At 48.7% G+C, this 25,456-nt stretch overlaps 4 protein-coding genes across 4 annotated transcripts; 3 read left to right on the top strand and 1 right to left on the bottom strand.

The window, feature by feature from the left end:
* Positions 1-7,183: 7,183 nt before the first annotated feature.
* mis18a (MIS18 kinetochore protein A) lies at positions 7,184-10,459 on the bottom strand. Its single transcript, XM_067228580.1, has 5 exons — positions 10,228-10,459; positions 10,000-10,066; positions 9,780-9,902; positions 9,415-9,517; positions 7,184-7,444 (listed from the first exon to the last, which is right to left on the bottom strand). The coding sequence occupies exons 1-5, from the start codon at positions 10,457-10,459 to the stop codon at positions 7,361-7,363; spliced, it is 609 nt and encodes a 202-aa protein (XP_067084681.1). The 3' UTR covers positions 7,184-7,360.
* Positions 10,460-10,740: 281 nt separating this feature from the next.
* rnf14 (ring finger protein 14) lies at positions 10,741-15,547 on the top strand. Its single transcript, XM_067228987.1, has 8 exons — positions 10,741-10,831; positions 11,484-11,642; positions 11,735-11,868; positions 11,981-12,520; positions 12,662-12,890; positions 13,020-13,192; positions 13,293-13,423; positions 14,344-15,547. Exons 2-8 carry the CDS (start codon positions 11,492-11,494, stop codon positions 14,402-14,404), a joined length of 1,419 nt encoding a protein of 472 aa, XP_067085088.1. The 5' UTR covers positions 10,741-10,831; positions 11,484-11,491; the 3' UTR covers positions 14,405-15,547.
* An 845-nt stretch (positions 15,548-16,392) lies between these two features.
* On the top strand, positions 16,393-19,542 carry endou2 (endonuclease, polyU-specific 2). The gene is made up of 6 exons (XM_067228581.1): positions 16,393-16,494; positions 17,312-17,426; positions 17,686-17,807; positions 18,067-18,179; positions 18,744-18,897; positions 19,291-19,542. The coding sequence occupies exons 1-6, from the start codon at positions 16,393-16,395 to the stop codon at positions 19,540-19,542; spliced, it is 858 nt and encodes a 285-aa protein (XP_067084682.1).
* Positions 19,543-19,775: 233 nt separating this feature from the next.
* Positions 19,776-23,476, top strand: LOC136933363 (NEDD4 family-interacting protein 1-like). The gene is made up of 7 exons (XM_067228681.1): positions 19,776-19,954; positions 20,831-20,918; positions 21,327-21,457; positions 21,987-22,074; positions 22,361-22,485; positions 22,603-22,669; positions 22,826-23,476. Exons 1-7 carry the CDS (start codon positions 19,925-19,927, stop codon positions 22,927-22,929), a joined length of 633 nt encoding a protein of 210 aa, XP_067084782.1. The 5' UTR covers positions 19,776-19,924; the 3' UTR covers positions 22,930-23,476.
* The last annotated feature ends 1,980 nt before the right edge of the window (positions 23,477-25,456 follow it).

A 25,456-nucleotide genomic window follows, 5' to 3' on the forward strand; every position in this document is an offset into this window, starting at 1 on the left:
CGTTCCACTTGTGTAGAGACAGAAAAGGTTTCGAGAAAGTTTCGATCCCTCATCTCTCAAGTCCCATTTTAATATCAACCACGAATTCGCTCAAACTCGGATCCGTTTAGCCGGTTGCGAGCCAGAACGTTTACCACACCTGCGAGTTGCAGTTCTTGTCGATAACCCAGTTATGTATCTACACATCCACATAACCATATCTGGTTTCTCAGTGAATGGGAGTGTTTTGATAATGTCTAGCTAAGTATCGGTTACATGGTTCAACATTCTACCTGGAGAGACAGACAAACAAAAAAACTAATCTCACGTGTCTAAACAGTTCTGCCCAAGGCTCTTAGCACAGGTGAATACGTATACGACTGTTAACATCCAAAAAATTAATTAAAAGGATTGATTTCATATTGTCTTAACCCTTGTGCTGCCTTCGGGTCATTGTGACCCGATCGCAGCTGTAGTTTGTGCAATAGTCCTAAGTGTTTTGCCGCCATAACGAATATTGCCAAGAAGGTGCTTTGCGAACAAACGGAAGGTTTTGTGATGTGATTGTTTCTGTACATACAGTATGATTCCAGTGTTGTTCACGTCTGATAGTCCATGTGTTCATATCACCATACTGTGAAGTGGGAGCAGTTTGAACATTTTTCACATAACATGCTAGTCGTTCCACCAGACTGTACTTAAAGATGCAGTGCTTCCGGAATGCACATGAGCCTATACTCACATATGAGCTTATACTCACTACTGAAAGTATTTCTGTCTAACTGAAACATTGCATGCAAACTGTTAGAATCGAAATCGTATTGTCAAACTTTTGATAAACAATGTATTTGAAATGTGTTGTTGATATATGGAGATTGAAACAGACTTTTGAAGGGGTTCTTTTGTAAGTTTTTCTAACGAATGGCGTCGTTTTGTGTGTCAAGAGATTTCTATGCTGTATAAAATATTTTAAATACTTATACTGAATCCATTATGTGTCTGGCTGGTTCTTCAAACGCACCTGGTCGCTGTCTGGAAATCCTATAGGCCTAGGCCTGTGTGTATATGTTCCCATGTGCATCGGTAGGCCTACTGTGTAATGGGCGCGGTACATAGACTTGGGCGTACACACGTCAAATTATATTACTTTAAAATGCGCCTGAGAGGAATAACATATTAAATGCTTTTGACGCGTCGCCAACATCATCATAGATAACTCCTCGATAAATCAAACAATTGGAATAATTAGTTTGTTTAGGATATGATGGAGCTGTGTTGATGTGGAAGACTAAACTGAAGGTTGATTGCTAGAGTCTTCCAGAAGTGTTTACCTAGCTGGGGCTGCTGAGTTGCTGAACGTCCATGTCTGATCTGTTTCCCACAAGACACCTGTGTGGTGGTTGTTACACCCCTACGACAGCTGAATGACCCTTTGGTCGTACACACACCCACCCACACACACACACACCCACACCCCCCACACACACACCCACACCCACACACACTAAATCCAGTCAGCTGTGTGGCAGCCCAAGCCTCACCATTAACCCTCGCAGTGCCCTCCGATGAAAAAGAATGTGGTTTCCCAACTGTGACACACACAATCACAGCAAAACACACACTCGCACGACACACTCACACACACTGCAAAACAGGGCTCCCCAACCCCCACACCCCCAGATTAAGTCTGTGTGGCTAAGCTGCTAAACGCTTGTGGTGAGAGAGGCTCTTAAGTGCATTAGAGCCAGAGCTCTTTGTTTACCAGAGACACGGACAGTTCTCCCCCCAAAGGGAGACACCCAGCCTGGGACAAAGACCCTGGGGGCTTAGCCCCGCTCAGGAGAGAAAGGGTAACACACACCCGAGGGGGACACCGAGGGGTTAACCTGTAACTGGCGTCGTGTGGAACACATGTCCACAGTTGGGATGGGAGGAATGTTCCCCGAGCGCTACTGCCATCTGAAACAGACGCGTGGAATTACATGGGGAGTCAGGTGGCTGAGCGGTTAGGGAATCGGGCTAGTAATCTGAAGGTTGCCTGTTCGATTCCCGGCCGTGTCAAATGACGTTGTGTCCTTGGGCAAGGCACTTCACCCTACTTGCCTTGGGTGGGAATGTCCCTGTACTTACTGTAAGTCGCTCTGGATAAGAGTGTCTGCTAAATGACTAAATGGATGAGTTATTTCACGAATCATAAAGTGTTCACCGGTGTGACCACTATCCAGATCAGGTGATCCGGAAGGACTAGTACTACTCTTTTCCCCAACCCCCCCAACTCCACCTGAGTGGATGTCGAGACCGGGGGCCCCCAGCCCTGTTCCTGGAGAGATACCTGCCTGAAGGTTTTCGCTCCGACACTGATCCAGCACACCTGAGTAATCATGAGCTGGTTGATCTGGTAACTAGTGTTGAATCAGGTCAGATACGTGTGGTTGGAGTCAAAAACCAACAGTCAGGTTTCTCTCCAGGAACAGGGTTGGAGACCGCTGATCTACAGGATGCAGGAAGCTCTCCTGGCTGAACTGAGAGAACTCCAGTATCTGCATCAGATAGCCTCCACTTCAGGAACTAGTCATTAAAACTAGCTGAGCTGTCTCTAATAACAAAGCTTTAAATGAGAACATATTGGCCCGGCAATCCTTTTCCGGCTGTTGGCTTAAGTGCACCCGCCTCTTCAGGGTGTGGGAGTGAGACAGGAAGTGGTGGCACTTCCCTAGCGTAGCGTAGCTAAGAGAGTTAGCCCGCCATCAGTACTGAACACAGGACAGTGACCACTTATCTGGAAACAGGCTTCTCATCCATGTCAATCTGTTCAGGCTTACGTGGACATCATTGACACTAATCCTGTTTTCAGCCTCTCTCTCTCACACACATTTCATGTGGTCAAAATAGCATCAAAGTGTGGGAGAATAATTATCCTAATGTACACACACACGCCGAGTGCTGTATTTATGTATCTATATGTATGTAAACAGAGAGAGGGGGGAGGGGGAACAGACAGAGAGAGGGCAGGAAGGCAAAAGAGACAAGGTGCAAGGAGGAACGATGCCCTTACAGGCTCAGTGACAACGGAAAACAGACAAACATGACCTGTCTGCAGGAGGTCATCACTGGTGTGAGTGGTCCACACGAGATTCACCTTACAGGAAGATGTGTGTGTGTCCCCTTGTGACTGACCTACAGAACTACAGTACAGTTACAGTGTTGTTCATCCAGGTCAGAGGGAGAATCACAAGCAGGGGATATATGAGGGGGTGAGGAGTGAGGTGAGGGGGTGGGGGGGTGAGGAGTGAGGAGTGAGGTGAGGGGGTGGGGGGGGTGAGGAGGTGAGGTAAGGGGGGTGAGGAGTGAGGTGAGGGGGTGGGGGGGTGAGGAGGTGAGGTGAGGGGGGTGAGGAGTGAGGTGAGGGGGTGGGGGGGTGAGGAGGTGAGGGGGTGAGGAGTGAGGGGGTGAGGAAGTGAGGAGGAGAGGGGGTGAGGAGTGAGGGGGTGAGGAGTGAGGGGGTGAGGAAGTGAGGAGGAGAGGGGGTGAGGAGGTGAGGGGGTGAGGAGGAGAGGGGGTGAGGAAGTGAGGAGGAGAGGGGGTGAGGGGGTGGGGGGGTGAGGAGGTGAGGGGGTGAGGAGTGAGGGGGTGAGGAGTGAGGGGGTGAGGAAGTGAGGAGGAGAGGGGGTGAGGAGGAGAGGGGGTGAGGAGGAGAGGGGGTGAGGAGGTGAGGGGGTGAGGAGGAGAGGGGGTGAGGAGGAGAGGGGGTGAGGAGTGAGGGGGTGAGGAGGTGAGGGGGTGAGGAGGAGAGGGGGTGAGGAGTGAGGGGGTGAGGGGAACAGGGTACCGAGGCAGACTCTCCTGATGTGGGAGGAGGAGAGGCAGATGAGATCCGGCACACTTCAGACACCAAGACTGTGTGTGTGTCTGTGTGTGTGTCTGTGTGTGTGTCTGTGTGTGTCTGTGTGTCTGTGCGTGTGTCTGTGTGTGTCTGTGTGTGTGTCTGTGTGTGTCTGTGTGTGTGTCTGTGTGTGTCTGTGTGTGTGTGTCTGTGTGTGTGTCTGTGTGTGTGTGTCTGTGTGTGTGTCTGTGTGTGTGTGTCTGTGTGTGTCTGTGTGTGTGTGTGTGTCTGGGTGTGTCTGTGTGTGTGTGTGTCTGGGTGTGTGTGTGTGTGTGTGTGTGTCTGTGTGTGTGAGGGAGGTCAGACTGGTCTAATCAACTAGTAGGCTTTGGATTATCACTAGATTTAGGTTTGGACATGGCACAACTACTTTTGTGTCAGGGTGGGATAATCACTTGATTAAACTGAAATTGTTTTATTGTCAGAAGCAAAGCAGGGTTAGCAGTTTTTTTTTTATATATATATATTTTTTTTCATAATTTGAAAAATCCAGAAGTAATGAAAAGTCAACATAAACCAAACATCGCACAAACCTACTGGGACGAAAAAAAGGGATTCAAAACATACACAATATCAATAAAAATGCTATTTCTACCATAATCAATGGACAATAGCGGACAGTAAAAATTCTCAACCGAAAGCACAGAGCCAAACCTTCAAGGCTGTTTGTGCCGTCGGACAAAGGAGAGAAAGAAAAAAAGGAAAAAACTGGCACATTTAATTCCCAGTACATGCTGACGTCGCTGCCTCCAACACAAAGCAGTGATTGATTACTCACTTTATTACACACCGACCACAGAATCTGATGAATGTAGGTCGCACTTCTATAACACGCACACCTTAAGCAAGGACATTGTTGTGCAGATTAAAAAAACTGATTGTATTTCAATAAATGACAAATGCTTAAAATACAACAACTAAAAAAAGAGATATTTGCACACAGGTAGCCCTCAGATACACTGGTTCCAAAACAAGACCAGAAATCCAATCAAAGAGCAGAGCTCAACCAATAGCGGCGCAGCATCCGTGGTAACTGCAGAGTTGCTAACTGCCGCGATTGGTCAGGTGCTTCACACAGGAAAGGATGCAATTGGACGATCGCGAGACGACGCTTCATTGCCTCCATGGCAACATTGCTTCCTTATTGCTTGGGAAGGTGAGAGGAGGGAAGGAGGGGTGCCTAGTCGCCCAGACACCAGCCCTGCATTATTCATCCTTTGTCCCTGAACGAGCCGAGGGAGTGTGTGTGTGCGTTTGCGTATCGACTGCTGTGTCTGTGAGGGGTTGGGTGGGTGGTTGTAACAGCCTGTTTCTGTGTTTGGGGGGGCGGGGGTACAGAGAAGCGTTGCAATAACTGCTCCTCTCAGTGCAACGCCACCAGCAACCGCTCTGTATATATAGCAGCTAGATGAACTCAGAGCGGTCAGGACACACACACACACACGTCACTCCCGACACGGAGCCTGTAAATCCTAACAAACAAACAAACACTGGGACAGGTTTGTTTTCTCCCCTCAAAGCCTGCAGAACATCTGGAGTCGACACAGACGCACATCTGACCAGGCGGCCGGCCGGCCTCCAGCAGCCGCCACTTCCTGTCTACAGAACAGGAGCCTCGGCTCACAACAAAGACCATGCGGTCGGCTGGTGGGCTTGTTTTTCTTTCCTCTCTCTCTCCCTTCCTTTCTCTTCCTCCCCCTCTCTCTCTCCCTTCCTCTTCCTCTCTCGTCCTCCCCCTCTCTCTCTCCCTCTCTCGTTCTCTCCCTCTCTCGTCCTCCCCCTCTCCCTTCCTCTCTCGTCCTCTCTCTCTTCCTCCCCCTCTCTCTCTCCCCCTTCCTCTCTCATCCTCCCCCTCTCTCTTCCTCTCTCATCCTCCCCCTCTCTCTTCCTCCCCCTCTCTCTCTCTCCTGCAGTTGAGGGATGAGAGAGCATGAGGAGGGGATCGAGGGGGAGGAGGGAGGGGCGGGGAGGAGAAAGACAACAACATCCTCACACACAGGGATTAAGCGTCGAGGCAGGGGAGGAGGGGTCGTGGGCTGGGAGACGGCTCCGCCCCCCCGCCCCCCCCTCCATCAGCCGGAGCGCGAGGCAGGCGTTAACCTCGGTTGACGGGCATGCAGGCTCCCCCCCCGCCGACACGATGACGAGATGGCAACAGGCAGGGGCGTAGCACGTGCTCTCTGTTGCCATCGCAACCTGCCCCGGATACAGCTCGCTGGTTGGCCGGCACCTCTCCCCCCCCCCCTTCCCCCCTTTGAACTGTTGTTGTTGTTCCTGCCTGCTGAAACCTCGTGGACAGAGTGCATTATGGGAAGGCTTGTGGCTCCAGGGTGGGGTCGTTCCCACCCTGGTAGAAAGTGTTGCTAGGGCACATTAGCTCAGCGCTGGTAAACAAACACCACAAACCCCTCCCCCCCCTCCCACTCTCTCTCTCCCAAACTAGCTGGGTGAATCACAAATCCTGGAGGGGGTTTTAATGAGGAAAGCAGAGGGATGATCCACTGAGCCACTTGGGGATCCATCGGGCGACACAATCGCACGAGTCTGTGTGTTTAAAGATTCGTTTATTCAGTTGAAAAGATAACATTTGAGACAACACACACCAGAGATCCAGACCCTTACGAACGGAAGGTTTCACTCTGAACAACACAAGACTCGTCTAACGACTTACGGTCCCACAACATAAAGATTGAAGTCCAATATACACATATAACAGATATGACAAAGTGTGGTGATCTCACTAGGCTCTGAGGCTGGAGGAGGACAGTGACGCGTCAGCAGGAAGAAGTTCCATGACATGAAAAACAATGAATGGAGTGTATATGCAACGTTTTCTCCATCAATGATAAGAGTTTTGGTGGGTTCACTATGATGCCTCCCCAACAAAACCAGTCAGTCTCTTAAAAAGAATATTCTGGTCACATCAACCCTGAGTCAAAAACCCTTCACACAGAACTGACTGCTACTAGGGAATCAAACAACCAGACCGAAATAAATCTCGATATATTTATAGGTGCGGCCCAAGATCTGATCAGCATTCCCCTGCTTCAGCAAGGCGCTCGACGGACTGAATCTCAACCAGGCGCTGAGGCGGCCTGATCGATGAGGCGATGTGGAGGCTGACAACAGAACAGAGCGTCGGCTCGCCACGGAAACCCAACGTACGCGCCGTGTGTTCCACAGCCGGCAAAAGCCAGCCAGGCGCCACGGAGACCGGAGAGGACGAAAGTCCCCGGGCTCTCATTGGAGGAGGATAGGGACGTTCAAGCAAGGTCGGAGAGAGGGGGGGGGGTCAGAGAGGGGGAGTAGAGAGAGGTCGGGGAGGAGAGGCGTAGAGTGAAAGTGAAGGAATGCCATGCATTAATTGGGGGTAAAGCAGTGCAAGACGCCCTTGTGTGTGTATATGGTGGAGGACACAGTGTGTGTGTGTGTATGGGGGGGGACAGTGTGTGTGTGTTTAGAATCTTCCAGTCTTCGCCCGTCCTCCACCTCCTCTCATCACATCACATCCTCCTTCTTACTGAACAGCTCAGCCTCGATCTGCACCAGCCTCTGGGCCATGCTCACCGTCAAGTCCTTCATCTGGGGGGGCAGAGAGATGGGGAGGAGGCAGAGGAGAGCGGGAAGGGGAGAGGGGAGGGAGGGAGGGGTAGGAGATGGGACGAGGAGACAGGTCATTAAGTCCAAAAGGTGAAGGAACCCAAACAAGCGTCTAAAAGCCAGCCAGACAGACAGACAGAATACATTAGCGGTCGGCTGGCTGGGGTGAAGGAGTGGGTTCTGGGGTTTAAATCTGGCTAGACAGACACTCTGGGGAGAGATCCTCACCACCTCCATACAGCTGCCGTCTGCATGGCTAATCAGCAACACTGCACTCAATCAGTCTTCCGCCTCGATGGAAGGTACCGGTCAAAAGACTGACTCAACCGAGAACACGAGCGAAACGCCAACGTGGTGAAATCGGTGTTTTTCCAACTCTGTCAGACGCAGCAGGAACACACCAGGCAGCCCTCACAGTCACAGACACAACTACAAAAAAAAACTTGAACCTCGGTTGAAAACAGTAACTCACAGTAAACGTGTGTCAACTTGTGAGAGTAAAACCAGGTTTGCCGTGGAAACCATCACCACGGCAGCGACTGTTTCTGGAGGTTGACAACACCTGTGGACCTGGAGAGGAATCCTGGCCTCACGCACGGCTTGCACACCAGCCCCACAGAGGCCTGGCCTCACGCACGGCTTGCACACCAGCCCCACAGAGGCCTGGTCTCACGCACGGCTTGCACACCAGCCCCACAGAGGCCTGGTCTCACGCACGGCTTGCACACCAGCCCCACAGAGGCCTGGTCTCACGCACGGCTTGCACACCAGCCCCACAGAAGACTGGTCTCATGCACGCCAGTGTGTTTAGCAGCACGTGGTTCAAATGTAGGAGGAGGTGCACGCAAATGGCTGGAAATAACCTCATTCATGTAATAGTGATTACATGAATTAATTCCTGTATGCGCATTTACACCTGTATAGATTGGAGTATTCAGTCATTTTACGGCCCCCCCCAAATGACGGATACATTTTTGTTTTGATACCCAGCATTGCAAATACAATACTGTGTTAATATCTACTGTACAAAATGCTTGTTTACAAACTACCCAGTGACTTAATGTCAACACGTTTAGCCATTTTCTTGACACAGTCATCCCAGCAGTCACCTTAGTAGGTCACACAAACATGCATGTCACAATATCCCTGTTAGTCATAATCCTGCAAACCGTATGATCAAAACATGTTTTTGAACCAAACAAAGATTCCTCAACAGACCAAGATCAGACCCATTGTTCCTGGTGTGAGAATCCATGAACATGATCGCCACCTATTGGCCACGTTTGGAAATTACAGATGTTTTTCACAAAGAAAAAAACTGAAGACAAAGACCCATCTCAAAAAAGGACTGAATATCATATTAACTATAATTAAATGCACATTGCGCAGGAAAAGTTTCAGACATAGCCTACATACTGAATTGAGAGACCTTGATAAAATAAAATAAAAAAGATTTACACATTTCCATAGAATTGTACTATAAATACTTATTAAAAACAAAAACCTTAAAACAAACTATTACAACTAAATATTTCTGACTTCATCTTGAAATCAAAGGCAGCCACACAGTGTTTTGGAGGCGATAATTAGTAAGGGATGACATCATTCAAACCCTGTCTGGTCTCAAGGATTTCCGATCCGTTTACCCCCCACCCCTCACACACACACACACACACACACACCTCTACCTCCACCTCCACACACGTCCTTCTCAGGGACAAGCAGATGAGCGCTCCCCTCCAACGCTGACACACACTAACCCCAAACTCAAGGTTAACGACTCTCACGTGAGATTGATTACGTTCCATATCATATAAAGTCATCTCGTGACACCAGACAGCGTTCGTGTTGGAGGTGACCCGACGTCAACAACAACGTCTCCTCTGCCACCGTCTATAAAAATAAAGGTTGCTTCAAAGAAATTAAGTGTCAGTTAGGGGTTAGTTAGATACCTCTATCAGTTGCCGCTCCACAGCTTGTTTGAATTCTAATGTGACCGGCTTTTCAGACGAGTCCAATACCGCCACCTGTTGGCCAGAAGAGCCCAGTACGTAGCTGCAGAAGCAGAGTGGTGTGTATTAGCGGTTTTAATGATCTCTTAAAGAGCAGTGGTTCACAAACGAATACACAATTTTGTCTGAAAATATCTTTAGAGCAATGCCCTATCATTTGGCTGGAAAAGAGCAAGATTATACTAACGAGAGTGTCAACAGGTTCGGCGTCAACTGTAGAGTTGATGACTATCATTTCTAGGCAGTTCACGCACATTTTATTTGTTTCCCCTCACGCAATTGCCTTCAACGCAAACGCATCTTACCTTTCAATGGCGGTGACATTGAGATAGAACAGGCATCTTTTGTAGTCCAGTTTCTTGGGTGTTGATGTGTACACCATGCCAAGTAAGGAACAACACCCTTGACAGGTCAAATTGACAACCAGGCTAGAAAGGGGTCGAGACAGACAAGAGCATTCATTTAAAGGATTATCTCGGAACAATAACAGTTATCTTTGCGTCTTCTTGGTCACTTTTTACATACCAGACTAATTCATCACCGCTGCCAGAGATGTGGGTTTCTTTGCCAACCGCAACATTGTCACTGACACCTAAACCGAGAGATCGGATAAGGGACATGAAGGCTGGAGACACTATGTGTCAGTACTGTACAGTAGGCCATCACTGATATTATTCGGTTTACGTGTTTGTGGCAACTATCGAGAATAATATGCTATTATTACAAACTAGTTTATTAGCTGGGTGAACTCACGGTGCAGTAGTATTTGACCCTGTTCATCAGTCCCTGCCCAGGCGAGCGAGTCACCGACGGGAAGCCTACAATTCCCACAAAGAAAAACTACGGGCGGACCATTGTCATCCTCTGCCTGTTTAGAATCGTTTTCGGTTACCACTGTGTCTTCGTAGTCATCCTTATTGGTGGTAAAGGTAAACGTAGCATCGGTAACTAAGGGTTCTTGACGGTAATTTCTTCTCTGCGCCATTGTTTTCGAAGTTGGCGGTAAATGGAACGCTGGGCAAGGAGGAATTGATTGGATGAGAGCGCACTTCCGTATCCGCTTAGTAGTAGAAAAGACCCTAATATATTTATTTATTTATTTTATTATTATTATTTTTATTTATGTTTTTTGTCTTTTCTGTACCTGATACTACGGTCATAATGTAAAGATGTGTTGCTGTTGCCATGCTGTTTGTAAATCACAATTTGTTCAATAAAAAAATAAAGACTTCCGTATCCGAGTGACGTATACTCTTCAGACGGAATCAGAAACTATCGGTGTCCAATCAGCAGCACAGGTCAGCCTCACGAGGAGGTCCTTTGCTCTGTTACAAGTTGTCACTGCTGGGAAAGACTTGTAAGTTCAATATTACATTACATATTAAATATAATTTTACTGAGAACGCGATCACAAGAAAAGCCGATATATATAGTACTACCTAGTTTCTACGTTAGCTTGCTAGATTAGCCACACATTCATCCGGTTACAGCGTAGCACTTCTAGAAATCATGTAGCTAACGCAAGGCCAACATTCTTTATACAACTCAAGTTACAAGCTAGCTAGCTTGTCAGTCCCTTAAAGATCTCGTCCTGCTATTGTCAAAGGACTTCTGTCAAATCAGTTAGCACTTGCATGTTTGTTGCTAGCTATAGTCTTGCATATTGTCTTGCTATCTGTCGGAAGGTGAGTCCCACTGGTAGGCGGCAGTATATCATGATGTAATGTTTATCCAGCCAAGGGTTAGTCAGCAAAGTAATACAAATGGCTACCGACCGGCTAGCTTTTAATTAGTCTCTTCCCAGGATCAGTAAACAATACAGAGTAGATTGCGGTGAGGTTGGTTATAGAGTCCAGTGCCTGAGTTGGGGTAAAGGTTCAGACTCGGACAGGGTCTTAACAACTGAACTTTCACCTCGTAGTCGCAGTTCACTGAGGCAGCCGTGGCAAACCGACGTCTCTAATAGTCGCGGTAACCCGTTCCTCATCGGTCTTTGACTTTCCCTCCAGGAATGTAAATGTCGGAGGACCAGGAAGCGCAGGAGGATGAGTTGCTTGCCCTAGCGAGTATCTACGATGAAGAGGAGTTCCACAGGGCAGAGTCGGACCAGGGAGGAGAGATTCAGCTTTGCCTGGAACTGCCGCCCCACTTCAAGCTTATTGTCAAAGGTGGGCCCACATCACGCGGACAGGTGTGTTACACTACTTTCATATCACATCCTCACTCGTTTATTTTTTGTATTTTTTGTTTCTCTGTTCAGGAGGAGAGAAGGAAACTGAGTACGACATCTGCTACCTCCCACCACTGGTGCTCAACTTTGAACTTCCAGTGGATTACCCCTCCTCCGCCTCTCCGGTCTTCACGCTGAGCTCTACGTGGCTGACCAGAGCCCAGGTAACACTGAAACCTCGCTGAAGACTTTAGCTCTGTGAGCTTTCACCCCCTTCCACCCCACGCTTAGCTCCCAGCTCGTTAACCTCACCCTGAATCCTCCTCCTCCCCTCAGATGACGTCACTGTGCAGGCGTCTGGACGAGCTGTGGGAGGAGTCCAGCGGCTGCGTGGTCCTCTTCACCTGGGTCCAGTTCCTCAAGGAGGAGGCCGTACCGTTCCTGGGCATCACGTCGCCCCTGGAGCTGGCCTTCGCCGCCAGGCCCCCGGGGGAAGGGAAGAAGGGCGAGGCCGCCGCTGCCGCCGCTAGTCCGTCCGGCAGCCTGCAGCCTGGGGGGGGGGGGAGGAAGGGGAAGGCAGAGGCCGAGCCGGATCCGAGGGCCGTCCTGGTGGTGGACCCCCGCTCCGACATCTTACCTCAGCTGCTGGACTTTGACGAGACGCAGCGGCAGAAGACGTTCGACTCCAAGGCGTTCTGCTGCGCTATCTGCTTCTGCGAGAAGCTGGGCGCCGGCTGCCTCTGTTTTAAGGAGTGCCAGCACGTATACTGCAAGACTTGCATGAGTGAGTACTTCCAGATCCAGATACGAGACGGGAACGTCCAGTGCCTTAACTGCCCCGAGCCCAAGTGCACCTCGTTAGCGACGCCCTCACAGGTAACTTTTACCTGCTTGTGGGACTTTGTGTGTCTGGTGACCTGGTGTTAGGGGGGCCAGGATATTTTGGTTTGAATCCTTTCCTACTCAAGGTACGCAAAACTTACCGACCCTTCCTTTAACCTCCTGCCTCTCTCCCAGGTGAAATTGCTGGTGGGGGAGGAGCTGTTTGCCAGGTACGACCGCCTACTGCTCCAGTCCAGCCTGGACCTCATGGCCGACGTGGTGTACTGCCCCCGGCAGTCCTGCACCACCGCTGTGATGGTGGAGCCAAACACCACCATGGGCATCTGCCCTGCGTGCCAGTACGCCTTCTGCACCCTCTGCAAGAGAGGCTACCACGGCCTGTCGCACTGCAAGGTCACCGCAGGTACTTGGAAAACACCTCTGTTTGTGAATGTCCAAACCCACCCCCAAAAAAGGTGGAAGTTAAAGGAATAGCTAACGTTTCTCTCTCTCTATCCCACATCATCCCTCTCTCTCTCCCTCCCCCCCTCAGACGAGCTGCGGGGTCTGAGGGATGAGTACATGTCGGCGAGCGCCGAGGGGAAGAGGTTCATGGAGCAGCGTTTTGGGAAGCGCGTGATCCAGCGGGCCGTCGAGGAGTCCTTCAGCAGGGACTGGCTCAACGAGAACTGCAAGGGCTGCCCCCGCTGCGGCGCCAACATCCAGGTAGGCCGGGGCGACGGAAGGCCATTAGTTATTAGGAGTGCGTTAGGATAGAACTGTTTTTGGTTTTGTCTTAGTGTTGTCCTATCTGTCTTCCCTGCAGAAGGTGGACGGATGCAACAAGATGACCTGCACCACCTGTAAGCAGTACTTCTGTTGGCTGTGTCTGGGCCCTCTCACCAGAGTCAACCCCTACAGCCACTTCAACAACCCTGCCTCCTCCTGCTACAACCAGTGAGTGCTCCCCCTCTGCTAGCCCCTCCTCACCCATCATCCCACATCCCTTACACCTCATCCCTTACACCTCATCCCTTACACCTCATCCCTCACCCCACATCCCTTACACCTCATCCCTCACCCCACATCCCTTACACCTCATCCCTCACCCCACATCCCTTACACCTCATCCCCCCTCACCCCACATCCCTTACACCTCATCCCTCACCCCACATCCCTTACACCTCATCCCTCACCCCACATCCCTTACACCTCATCCCTCACCCCACATCCCTTACACCTCATCCCTCACCCCACATCCCTTACACCTCATCCCTCACTCCACATCCCTTACACCTCATCCCTCACTCCATATCCCTTACACCTCATCCCTCACCCCACATCCCTTACACCTCATCCCTCACTCCACATCCCTTACACCTCATCCCTCACTCCACATCCCTTACACCTCATCCCTCACCCCACATCCCTTACACCTCATCCCTCACTCCACATCCCTTACACCTCATCCCTCACCCCACATCCCTTACACCTCATCCCTCACCCCACATCCCTTACACCTCATCCCTCACCCCACATCCCTTACACCTCATCCCTCACCCCACATCCCTTACACCTAATCCCTCACCCCACATCCCTTACACCTCATCCCTCACCCCACATCCCTTACACCTCATCCCCCCTCACAGTTGGATTAATACTCTACTGACTTCCAAATGGTTGGAAAGAGAATGTGTGTACCTGGTGCTGTAGATGACTTGACGTTATTAACTGCGTCATTCGGTTGATGTGTAATATATCCATGCATATGTGATGCTGGTGTTCATTGAACCACTATAACCCATCGATGTAGTTGTGTCTTGGTACTTTGTCAGATTTCCAGGGAGCTCCTGTGAATGTTTTCTTTGTGTTTCTAGACTCTTCCAAGGCGTTGATATTGACGAAGATGATGCCTTCTGGAGTGATGAGGAAGACTGACACAGCCTGAAGTGCAAGAACATGCAAAGCCATAGGGTGCTGGGCAGAACTATGTTAAAATACCACCTGACCTCTGTTAATCTCACAAACCCTCTGGACCCTGCATGGCCTCCTTGTATCCTTCAAACTTTACTACACTAAGCAGAGTTGGGAAAATGACTTTCTAGTGGTTACCGAGTACTGGAGTTCTCCTAAAGATGCGTAAAAACAAGTATCATGAAAGATACTCTTGATTTAAAACGACAAAGGTTCTTTTTCCTGAGAAGTAGTCAACATGGTGGTTGAAGAGAATAATAATAAATAATAATAATAAATGTGAGTAGGATGTCTGTGTTTAAAGAAGCATGACCCAAAACCGGGAAAATCCCACAATATTGAAATGGCTTTGAACTACCACCAAGATTCTGCAAAATATGTGTTCAGAATTCAGAAAATCCAAACTGTGCTTCCCAATACTGTATTAAACACTTTCAGGATCAAGGTAAAAAATATCTGAATTAAACACTTTTTTATTTGATTGTTTTCATGTTAATTTAGACTTCAATAATGAGTTAATCTGGAGAGAAAAAAGCATTGTATCAATGCCACTAAGACCTCAAGCAACTACCTGGATGATAACTTACTCCATAAAGCCTTTTCCAAATATCTTTCATGCGAGGACATCAAAACATCCTATGTAGCCTAATGTTATTGAAATAGCACTTTTTGTACATTTTGTCCCGATTTCATCAACATGGGCTCTTTGTGGATCATGTGATGAGGGTGTTGCTCATGTGATCAGGGTATATGTGGAAGTCCTTCCTTGGGTAGATGTTTTTATCAGGATCCCTTGTGCTCAAACTTACCGTTGGTTGCTTTCGTATTTTCACACTTAGTGATTTTGTTTCTTTACACCAAGGAAAGCTGAATGGAATAATGTTAATATGTCCTATAAGAAATATATTTCTATTTAAAAGCATATTCAAACGATTATCTTCTAAACCGTTACGAAATATGTTGTTGGAAGTTTGAGAATATGAATTATGATGGTTGTTATCTTCATGCTGCGTTAAATTGTTGCAGTGTTTTTTGCCTGTTTTGGGGGTTTGAGAACACAACGTGTCTTTCTCTTTCCCTCATTAAAACATGTTTCATGTGAATTTATGGGATCATGTGTTATTCTGTTTGTGTGTGGTTCCTAATTTTTACTAGTTGGTTTCTTTTTAAGAGGTCGATTCTAGTCAGCTGACTTTCTCAAAATCACTTATTTTTCCTTTTTGGATGAATTCAAATGTTTTGACGTGTGTGTTATCCGTCATCTTCAGAAATGAAGGGGTAGATCTCAGCGGTCGAGCATTTGACTGCAGAACAAAAGATCGTAGGGTAACCCTTGCACATTGCTTTGGATGAATGTGTTATAATTTAAATATTACTTAGATCTTTGAAAGGTAAAAGAGAGAGAGGAGAAAGATATGGAGAGAGAGAGAGAGAAAGATAAAGGATAAAGATGGAGAGAGCGAAAGGGATGTAGAGAAAGAGAGAGAAGGACAGAGTCAGGGAGAAGAACAACAATATGGAGCTAAAGAAACAAAGAGAGTTGTAGCAAAAGAGAGAGAAAAGCACCACAACACATTTTAATCCCTTTGGCTAGAGTTGCTGACGGGGTCCAACTCTTTAACCTCTCCCTGGCCCCTCCCACCTCGTGGCCCCTCCCACCTCGTGGCCCCTCCCACCTTGTGGTGTAGGAGCGCCCCCGGGCCTTTCTCCGACCCAACCCGTTCACGTGCCAGTAAAGTTACACACATCCAACTGGCCAGCTCCACCAGCACAGAGCAGGCCGTAAGATTGACCCCCCCCCCCCATCTGAGCAGGCCAGAGACTAACAGAAAGGTCAGTGGATTTGCAGACTTGTAACGTAGCGAGTACACAGGCAGCCTGGTGTAGGATGGATGTTATTGTATTACTGTGATGTATGACCTAGCGCCGGAGATATGGACGCGTGTTGCAGCATGAGCGAGGCCGACCCCGAGCTCTCCTCCATGGTCCAGGAGCTGTGGAACTCTGACACCAACCGACTGAAACCTGGCACAGATTACCGCATCTCCCTGCAGGTGAGAAGGTGTGAAGCTGGTTGTCAAGAGATGGAACAAACCTGAACCAAAACCACTTAAATGTGCTGTTTTTTTGTGTGTAACGGGTCATGTTAAATAAGACGACATCACGGAAGTACAATCGCTTGTCTGACAGGGTCATCGATGCACACTGATCAGAGGGTCATCGATGCACACTGGTCAGCGCCACCCTGCTGCGTCTTTACAAAAGAGGCTGACAATAGCTCATCAGATAGCGTGTCTGCCAGGTCGCAGAGCAACAAAAGTATGCTGCTGCTGGACTGGCACTGTTGGTAAACAGTGCAACGGCAGATTACTCCCAATCATTCCAATATTGCATACAATTACATGTGACCGTAATTTGGATGGTGTGACTAGACCTAATGGGCAATTATAGCTGGTAATACTTGGATTCTGGAATTGGAAATTGTTTTGAAAATGGAAAGGATAGGGGAGAGTTGAAATTGGGTTCACAGGTTTAAGAATCAACCACGCAAAACAGTGCACCGAAAGAGTACAGAATGTTGCATCAGTCAAAGTAGCTGAAAGCTTATGGTCCACCTTGGGTCCTGTGCACCGTGGGTGTGAGGCCGTGGGTGTGAGGCCGTGGGGGTGAGGCCGTGGGTGTGAGGCCGTGGGGGTGAGGCCGTGGGTGTGAGGCCGTGGGTGTGAGGCCGTGGGTGTGAGGCCGTGGGTGTGAGGCCGTGGGGGTGAGGCCGTGGGGGTGAGGCCGTGGGTGTGAGGCCGTGGGGGTGAGGCCGTGGGGGTGAGGCCCTGTCACAGCGTCTTCATGCCTGGTGTGTTGTGTTGGATCCAGGGAAAGGCTGGAACCATGGATGTCCAATCACAGTACGAAGACGATAACGACGGGAAAGGATCTCCTCTGTTTACGTTTGTTGATGAAACGATTTTCAAAAAGGATACCTATTTAGGTACGTGTTCACAAAGACACTTTGAGATGACATGTACAGGGCAGTAGCATAGCCAGATTTTTATTTTTGGGGGGGGGTTCCATCTTAAAATTAGGGGGCCACTAAAAATGGATCATCAATTCCTTTTGTATTTTTTTTACTGTAAGCAATCTGAATTCTGGGGGGGGGGGCTCTAAGCAACCCTAACACAGACAGGATGTGACATCAGTCTTGAGCGCTGCATCAGTAAACACATCTGTTGTGGATGATTCCGTCCCAGCGTTCATCTCCCTCCTGGATAACTATGAAAGTGCCACCGGCGTACCCGAGGTCGTGACCCCCGAAGAGGAGGCAGAAAACCACAGATTCCTGGACATTATGGTTCAGACTTCTTCAATGAAGGTACCAAAACACCAGACAGTCACCCGACAGTTTTGCAAGTGTGCTTTCTACGGAAGCAAGTCAGTGACGTAACGTTTTGCATTTTGAAAGGCATTGAATACTTCATATTTAAATTTCAAACATTACCGAATTTGTTGGTTTTGAATTCACCTCTTTAAAATGTTTATATACATTTATTTGAATGTAATTCAAATACCTCACACAGCGAGGTGACAATCATGTCTGCCATGACAGTCCCCACGTGTTCCCCTGCATGCAGCTTGCTCATCAGTACCTGGTGAGGAAGAATATATCTCCAGAAGACCTGACGGACTTTAAAAAACAGCTCTACAGAATCTGGTTTGAGCTGTATGCAAGGCGGGGATCAAGCAAGTGAGAGGAACTGGAAACTTCTAAATCCTTAATTAACTATTAGCTTTTAACCCTTGTGTTATCTTCGGGTCATTCTGACCCGTCAGTCATTGTGACCCACCGTCGTATTGCGACAACTTTACCCCATACAAAAACAAAGTGAATCATTTTCTTTTAACCGTTGGGCTGTCTCAGACCCCCCACATTGCGAAGGTCAAAAGAAAATTATTTTTATTTGTTTTTTTTATTGGGTAAAATTGTGTAAACACAACGATGGTTCATTATGAACCTTTGGGTCATGTGACCCGAAGGCAGCACAAGGGTTAAACTAAATTGACCCTGTGTACTACATTTACATTACATTTACATTTAGTCATTTAGCAGACGCTCTTATCCAGAGCGACTTACAGTAAGTACAGGGACATTCCCCCGAGGCAAGTAAGGTGAAGTGCCTTGCCCAAGGACACAACATCAGTTGGCATGACCGGGAATCGAACTAGCAACCTTCGGATTACTAGCCCGACTCCCTCACCGCTCAGCCACCTGACTCCACTAGTCTGATGGTGTTTTGCTGTTCCTCCCTAGGCCTGACTCTTCAGGTTTTGAGCATGTCTTTGTTGGTGAGACCAGAGGTGGACGAACTGTGATTGGTTTCCATAACTGGATCCAGTTGTACCTGCAGGAAAAGCTGGGACACATTGACTACAAAGGATACAGCTTTGTGGCCAACTCTCCTCAGGTGACCCTCTCTGGACTGGCCTGGCCTGGTCTGTCTCTCTCTCTCAGTCTCTCTGTCTCTTTGTCTCTCTCAGTCTATCTCTCTCTCTTTGTCTCTCCCCTTCTCTATGCCTCTTTGTCTCTCAGTCTCTCTTTCTCTCTCTCTATCTCTCTTGCTCACACACACACACACACACATTCTTTGTTGCCCCTACAATTCCAACTTCAGAAATCACATTGAGCTTCTCTCTCTCGTCTCTCTCTCTCTCTCTCTGTGTGTGTCTCTTGTGTCTCTGTCTCGTGTCTCTCTCTGTCTCTTGTGTCTCTCTATTTCTCTCTCTGTCTCTTGTCTCTCTCTCTCTGTCTCTTGTGTCTCTCTATTTCTCTCTCTGTCTCTCTCTCGTGTCTCCTCCAGCCGGACGAAAACAAACACATCCTGGCGCTGCAGTTCTGTTGGAAGGACGGGATTAAGCCCAAAGGCAGCATCTTTCTCGGAGTCAGCCCCGAGTTCGAGTTCGCCCTCTACACCCTGTGTTTCCTGTCTTCACCGAACGAGCGTGTAAAAGTGTCCTTCAGCGTCTACGATGTCGAGATTGTTTGCCACCACTTCAACCAAAAGCACATAGGAACCACCTATCCCGTACTTGTGAGATACCATACAAAGTAAAAATTATAGATATGACTTCTCAAATACACTCACACACCAGTGTCATGAGTATTGTTTTTGTATTTTCACTTTAGATTAAGATACAATAAACTATACGATGTGTTTAATATTCCTGTGTCTATTTGCTTCATTACTATCCCATCTCCTATTTGTAACCATGAGTGAATTAAAAATAGTTTTCGTGTTAGTCCGCTTGGGGGCAGTAAAAAGCTTGCGACCTTGGTTTGAGCGTTGACGTCATACACAGAGTGAAGAAGAGAGGGACGTGAACGAAAGCGTTCCCAACAATAATACGAGTAAAGATTCATTTTACACTTATATAATTCCTAATTTGAGCACCGACAGCTTATTCATTTGATCGTTTACAGCTGGTCTCTCCGGAATGGCTGAGCCAAGTGCCAGATATCAACAGGTAAAGAACATTTTATCATAAAGTCAGCTTCTAATCTTCCGGCTTCGTTACTCGCAGTTCAGAGAAAGGCCACACTCTACTACTAGACTGTCAAACTCAGCCTAGCGAAAACATTAAATAGATTTGCCTGTTTAAGATTAATTCAATTAAATAATATATTTCGGCCTATATACAGATGTATATTTACTTATCTTTTTTATCTTACATTGCGGGATAGTTCTGTTGATGCTAGCTGGCTGAATACGAGCACAGCCAGGTGCGTAACTAAGCATAGAAATTAGCTAGCTAGCATTCGCCAACCCATCGGTACCCGGCGGCCGTGTCGTTTTTTACGACTTAATGACAAACCTGAAACACCTGTGCAGTAACTTTTTTATTGAGGTGTAAAGTTGGACAGCATACAGTTGCGTTATTACTAATTAGTGGTATGTGTTGTTGACGATCCCCATAACTATGCATTAGTTTCCCTATGGTTCCGGTGGAATCGTGTCAGCACGGCATCACGCGGAAAATCGTCAGCATGCAAGCAATAGAGGATATATCTTCATAAATTCCACTTCCTGTCGCTTCTGTCAGTCGTAGTCATAGTCGTGTGTGTGCCTCCTAATGTCTCCCAATTTTGGGTGCGATTCTGATCTCTGTCCCCTTACACGGACTGCCAAGACCGTGTTGTTAAAGCGCTTTGAGAGGACATATAAGCTTACAGCATGTTCACGTTATTCTGTTTTTACTTTAAAAGTAAACCAGTAAACACAAAACTTGAAACTCAATCACTACAACCTTGTCCCACACTAAATAGGACGTCTAACCCAAACAGTATCCTCCCTGCTCATGCTCAAACCCTGATTGGGTCTTTCCCTTGTTCCCTCCCCTAAGCTGCCCAATGAGGAGGAGCCGGAGGAGGCCTCGCAGGTTGCCGTGGATGCACCACCCCCCTACAGCAGCGTTGCAGCAGATAATGCAGGTAGAAAAAGACAAGCATACACACACACACACACACACACACTGTATACACGCACACTCACTATACTCACACACACACATCCAACAGTGTTTCCCATTATATTATGGGGGCGCCCCGCCCCCAACGGAACCCCCCGGCCCCCCCCCCCTGGAAGGTCAAGTTAATAAAAAATAAAAAAGATATATTTTTTTTTATATAGCGCCCGATCACAAAATAAGTAAATTAAGGTTCCCTTTCCTATAAAACAGGTCTATAGCTTGCTTGCTCTTTTATTAAACAAACTAAATGGCCTTATGTTATTTATCTTATTTACACGACGGCATGTCATTTCTGTCCCGACATGGTCGCCGGGGGGAACCTAGGGGAAACACTGTACAACATAAGCTGACATCCCTTATCTCTCCTCAGCCTATTTTGACTACAAAGAGGATGGCGGTTTCCCCAAGCCCCCGTCATACAATGTAGCCACGACACTGCCCTCCTACGACGAGGCAGAGAGGTCCAAGGCTGAGACCACAGCACCCCTGGGAGCTGGGAGGGTGAGTGTACACACACACACACACAGACACACACACACAGCAGTGGCTGTCCAATCAGTGAGCTGAGCGAGTCTTCCGACTAGACTTCCTGTCACCTGACAGGAAGGAAGACACATGGGTGTTGTAGTGAGACTGCATTTCTTTGGCCTGGACAGCCAACAGCATAGAAGCTGTGTCTTCACAGACAGCTTCCCCTCCACTGCCCTCTAGTGGTGGGCGTGCAGTATGGCACCCTCCCCTGACCCCTGGTTTGACTGCTGGTTTGTGTCTCTGCCACTGCTTGTACTCAGCATAGGGAGCGGCTGGCGACTTTTGATGACGTAACTCCAGGTTCAACAGAGGTAATGCTGTGGGGTCGAAGTGCGTTGCGTTAGTTAGCTGCAGGACTGCCTCTGTGCTACAGGGGGCGCTGTAGGCCTGATAGAGGTGCATAAATAGAGGAAATGTGAATGCGTTGGTTTCCTTTGTTTTGTTTTTGTTTATTTGAGCTTCTAAACCTCTGTGTGTGTGTGTGTGTGTGTGTCTGCAGGATGATGAGTTTGTGGCCAGGGATGACTTTGAGGATGCCGACCAGCTACGGATCGGCAACGACGGCATTTTCATCCTCACCTTCTTCAGTAAGCACGCCGTCTGCAGCAACAGTCCAACACCCTGATAACCCTGTTCTAGAACCTCTGTGCGTCCTGAACACCCTGTTCTAGATCCTCTGTGCTTTCTGATAACCCTGTTCTAGAACCTCTGTGCATCCTGAACACCCTGTTCTAGATCCTCTGTGCTTTCTGATAACCATGTTCTAGAACGTCTGTGCGTCCCGATAACCCTGTTCTAGAACCTCCCGCCCTAGTTCTGATCCTGACGTGAGGATCCCTGCTCTCTCTGTGTGTGTGTGTGTTCTCTCTGCAGTGGCCTTCCTGTTCAACTGGATTGGATTCTTCCTCTCCTTCTGCCTCACCACCTCCGCCGCCGGCCGCTACGGAGCCATCTCTGGCTTCGGGCTGTCCCTCATCAAGTGGATCCTCATCGTACGGGTGAGAGAACACACACACACACACACACACCGTCTCTCAGCATCTAATAGCTCTCATGTCTGGCCTTTCTATCCGTCACAACCAGTTGACTAACCACTGACATCTTCCTTTTCCCAGTTCTCCACATACTTCCCTGGCTACTTCGAAGGGCAGTACTGGCTGTGGTGGGTGTTCCTGATGCTGGGTAAGTGGATTTCCAGTTCCCCGGACACCCAGGCATTGCTGAGCATGAAGTCCAGTGATGTTACGCTAAGACAGTGGTGTAAAACTGATGTGTCATGGTGGGGTAATGTCTGGAATATTTCTAAGATGGCCGTCCGGTCTCCTGTCTCCACTCTAGGGTGCCTTCTCTTCCTCAGGGGGTTCATCAACTATGCCAAGATCCGCAAAATGGCCGACTCCTTCTCCCCTCTCCCTCGAACCAGGCTCCTCTTCATCTACTGAGGGCCGGAGAGTCCTCCGGTCGTCCTTCTACGATACCGCCTCGAATGGAGACATCAAATTTGGAGAAAAAAAAATTAAACGTTTAGTTTTTCTTTGCTGGAAGACGGCTCGGACGATATCATTTCTTTGTGTTTTTTGATGTAACACGGTGAATGCTGAGATTCTGTCACTCTGTCCCGTAGTGGTCGTTGTCAAGTGCTTTTTGCAATCAAGTCTGTGGTGTACAAATAATGCCTTATATAAATATAAATATATACATATACCATATTTAATATCTGTGTAGAAGTGGCATGTGCTGCTCCCCTGTTCACCAGTAGGGGGCAGTCTTGTTTACATATAATGTCCCCAGTTGTGGAACAGTGTTTTAGTATGGTTAAGATCCATCTGTGTAAGCTGTAAGCTGCTGCGAGCAGACTGGCATGGTAACATCCATGGGTACAACTCTGCAGAAGCTTGGTGAAGGCAATCTCTTTCAGAACAATCTAGAACTGCTTGTTTTTCTTGCTGTATACGATAATGAAATTAAAATGTAAGTCTTTTTAAGATGTATCATTAAGCAGAGTTTTGTTTTGAGGGGGGGGGGGGTAATATTGTCATCCCCATATTACCCAATCAGCTTTGTCAAATATTTTATGCAGCTGATCTACATCTTACATATTTTAAACCTATAACTGACATTCTTTAATGTCAACAGATATGCTGCTGGAACTCTTTACTCACAGCAAACAGTAGCTCATGCTGTAAACATGGTCGCCCTCAACCCTGACCGCTGACCGTGGTGAGTTTGGCGGAGAGAGGAGAGGGGGGAGAGGAGGAGAGGAGGAGAGAGGGGAGAGGAGAGAGGAGGAGAGAGGGGGGGGGGAGAGGAGGAGAGAGGGGGGAGAGGAGGGAGAGAGGGGGGGGGAGAGGAGGAGAGAGGGGGGAGACGAGGAGAGGGAGGAGAGAGGGGGGAGAGGAGGTGAGAGGGAGGAGAGGAGGTGAGAGGGAGGAGAGGAGGAGAAAGAAGAACAAAAGAGTAGAGCATACCAGCAGGATCTGCATGGCTATTGGCTGGAAGCAGGAAGGAGAAGGGGGGGGGGGGGGGTTGTTGCCAGTGTGGGAGGGGGAGGTGTGAGTGTGTGTGTGTGTGTGTGAGGGATGAGCAGTGGTGACTCATCTTCAGCCTGCCGATGCCGTTGCCATGGGTCACACAGCAGGTAGCCCCCCCTCCCTCCTCCCCAACGTGCTCTGCTCAGTCTTCACCTGCTCTTCCTCCTCCTCCTCTTCCTCACCAGCGCCTCTGACTCACTGCTGACTCCCCAGCAGCCCCGCCCACCCCTGTGACATCAGCTCCAAATCAGTCCCTGCCTCCCTGCCTCTCCTTCATTGTGTTACAGTGAATCATCCTCGTCCTCTGTAGTGAACACCAGAGAGGCAGCGTCCAAACGACAGCTTCCGATTCGTCCCGTCCTCATCCCTTCCTCGTCCTCATCCCTTCCTCGTCCTCATCCCTTCCTCGTCCTCATCCCTTCCTCACCTCGACCGGGGGGACTTCAGCTGCCTCCCTCGTCCACGACATCCTACCGTGCTGTCAGAGCCCAGACGTGTGTGTGTGTGATACTACTAGGGCTCTCAATATTTGTGAATGGACGAGAAGGGTTCAGCCCTGCGCATGCACGCACTCAGCAGAGATGAAGAGGGGGGAGGGGGGGGGAGACGTCACTACACTTCCGCAGTGCATCAAGGGAACGGGTCTGCCTGTGACTCACAGGACAGGGGGGAGGGGGGAAGGGAGGGGGGCCGCTGAGGAAGGGGGGAGGGGTGATGTGGTCTGTTTTTTGTTTTTTTACTCATCCCCTCCCCCCTCCCCCCACCCCCAGACTGCCGCCCTCACTTGGTTGCCCTGGCAGTGATGTAATACAGGTGACCTATTCGTCACAGAGGCTGCCCTCCCCCGCTTCTTCTCTCTCCCTCTCTCTCTCCCTCTCCCTCTTTCTCCGTCTCTCTTTCTTTCTCTTCTTCCATCACTCTCCGTCCCTCCACCCCCTCCCTCCATCCCTCTCTCCTCATCCTCCCCAGCTGATTGACTGCGGGCTGAATGCATGAATGGATGTGCCTGGCTGCTTGTCGACAGAGGGAGGGGTGGAGCTGTGATGGTGATGGTGATGGGCAGGACGCGTCACACGTTCACAAATAAAGAAATAAAGCCACCCCGGCAGATAGGAACCATTGCAGCTAGCCTGAAGGATTCTGGGTGTTGAGCTGCATACAGAGCTCATTGTTCCCCTCCTACGTAGTGCAGTTGCTTTCTGTGTGTGTGTGTGTGTGTGTGCAGTATTTTATGAATGAGAGCTACCCTTCTCATTCACACACTGCTGCCTGCTTTTCTCTCGTAGATTTGGGAAAATCTGTCACAGTGTCTAACCCCAGTCCATGGACTTCATTCATTTCCACGCCCCTTTTCAAGATGAAGAAATGGGTCAAAATTATTGATGAAGAGTTTATCTAAGTTGGGTTTGTGTTCATGATATTTCCCTGCTATGGTGTC

This window comes from Osmerus mordax, chromosome 25 (assembly GCF_038355195.1).
Source record: "Osmerus mordax isolate fOsmMor3 chromosome 25, fOsmMor3.pri, whole genome shotgun sequence".
NCBI classification, from domain to species: Eukaryota; Metazoa; Chordata; class Actinopteri; order Osmeriformes; family Osmeridae; genus Osmerus; species Osmerus mordax.

What these genes read in the sequence shown, in the direction of transcription:
- LOC136933363 (XM_067228681.1), top strand. Translation starts at nt 19,925, where the DNA reads ATGGCTGAGCCAAGTGCCAGATATCAACAG. An exon ending in CACCCCTGGGAGCTGGGAGG is followed by an intron (nt 21,458 to 21,986) that starts GTGAGTGTACAC and finishes GTGTGTCTGCAG; the next exon opens with GATGATGAGTTTGTGGCCAG. An exon ending in GTGGGTGTTCCTGATGCTGG is followed by an intron (nt 22,670 to 22,825) that starts GTAAGTGGATTT and finishes TCTCCACTCTAG; the next exon opens with GGTGCCTTCTCTTCCTCAGG.
- endou2 (XM_067228581.1), top strand. Translation starts at nt 16,393, where the DNA reads ATGAGCGAGGCCGACCCCGAGCTCTCCTCCATGGTCCAGGAGCTGTGG. An exon ending in CAAAAAGGATACCTATTTAG is followed by an intron (nt 17,427 to 17,685) that starts GTACGTGTTCAC and finishes ATTCCGTCCCAG; the next exon opens with CGTTCATCTCCCTCCTGGAT. An exon ending in TTCAGACTTCTTCAATGAAG is followed by an intron (nt 17,808 to 18,066) that starts GTACCAAAACAC and finishes CCCTGCATGCAG; the next exon opens with CTTGCTCATCAGTACCTGGT.
- mis18a (XM_067228580.1), bottom strand. Translation starts at nt 10,459, where the DNA reads ATGGCGCAGAGAAGAAATTACCGTCAAGAACCCTTAGTTACCGATGCT. An exon ending in GGGTCAAATACTACTGCACC is followed by an intron (nt 10,067 to 10,227) that starts GTGAGTTCACCC and finishes CTCTCGGTTTAG; the next exon opens with GTGTCAGTGACAATGTTGCG. An exon ending in AGCGGTGATGAATTAGTCTG is followed by an intron (nt 9,903 to 9,999) that starts GTATGTAAAAAG and finishes ACCCCTTTCTAG; the next exon opens with CCTGGTTGTCAATTTGACCT.
- rnf14 (XM_067228987.1), top strand. Translation starts at nt 11,492, where the DNA reads ATGTCGGAGGACCAGGAAGCGCAGGAGGATGAGTTGCTTGCCCTAGCG. An exon ending in CGTGGCTGACCAGAGCCCAG is followed by an intron (nt 11,869 to 11,980) that starts GTAACACTGAAA and finishes TCCTCCCCTCAG; the next exon opens with ATGACGTCACTGTGCAGGCG. An exon ending in GCACTGCAAGGTCACCGCAG is followed by an intron (nt 12,891 to 13,019) that starts GTACTTGGAAAA and finishes TCCCCCCCTCAG; the next exon opens with ACGAGCTGCGGGGTCTGAGG.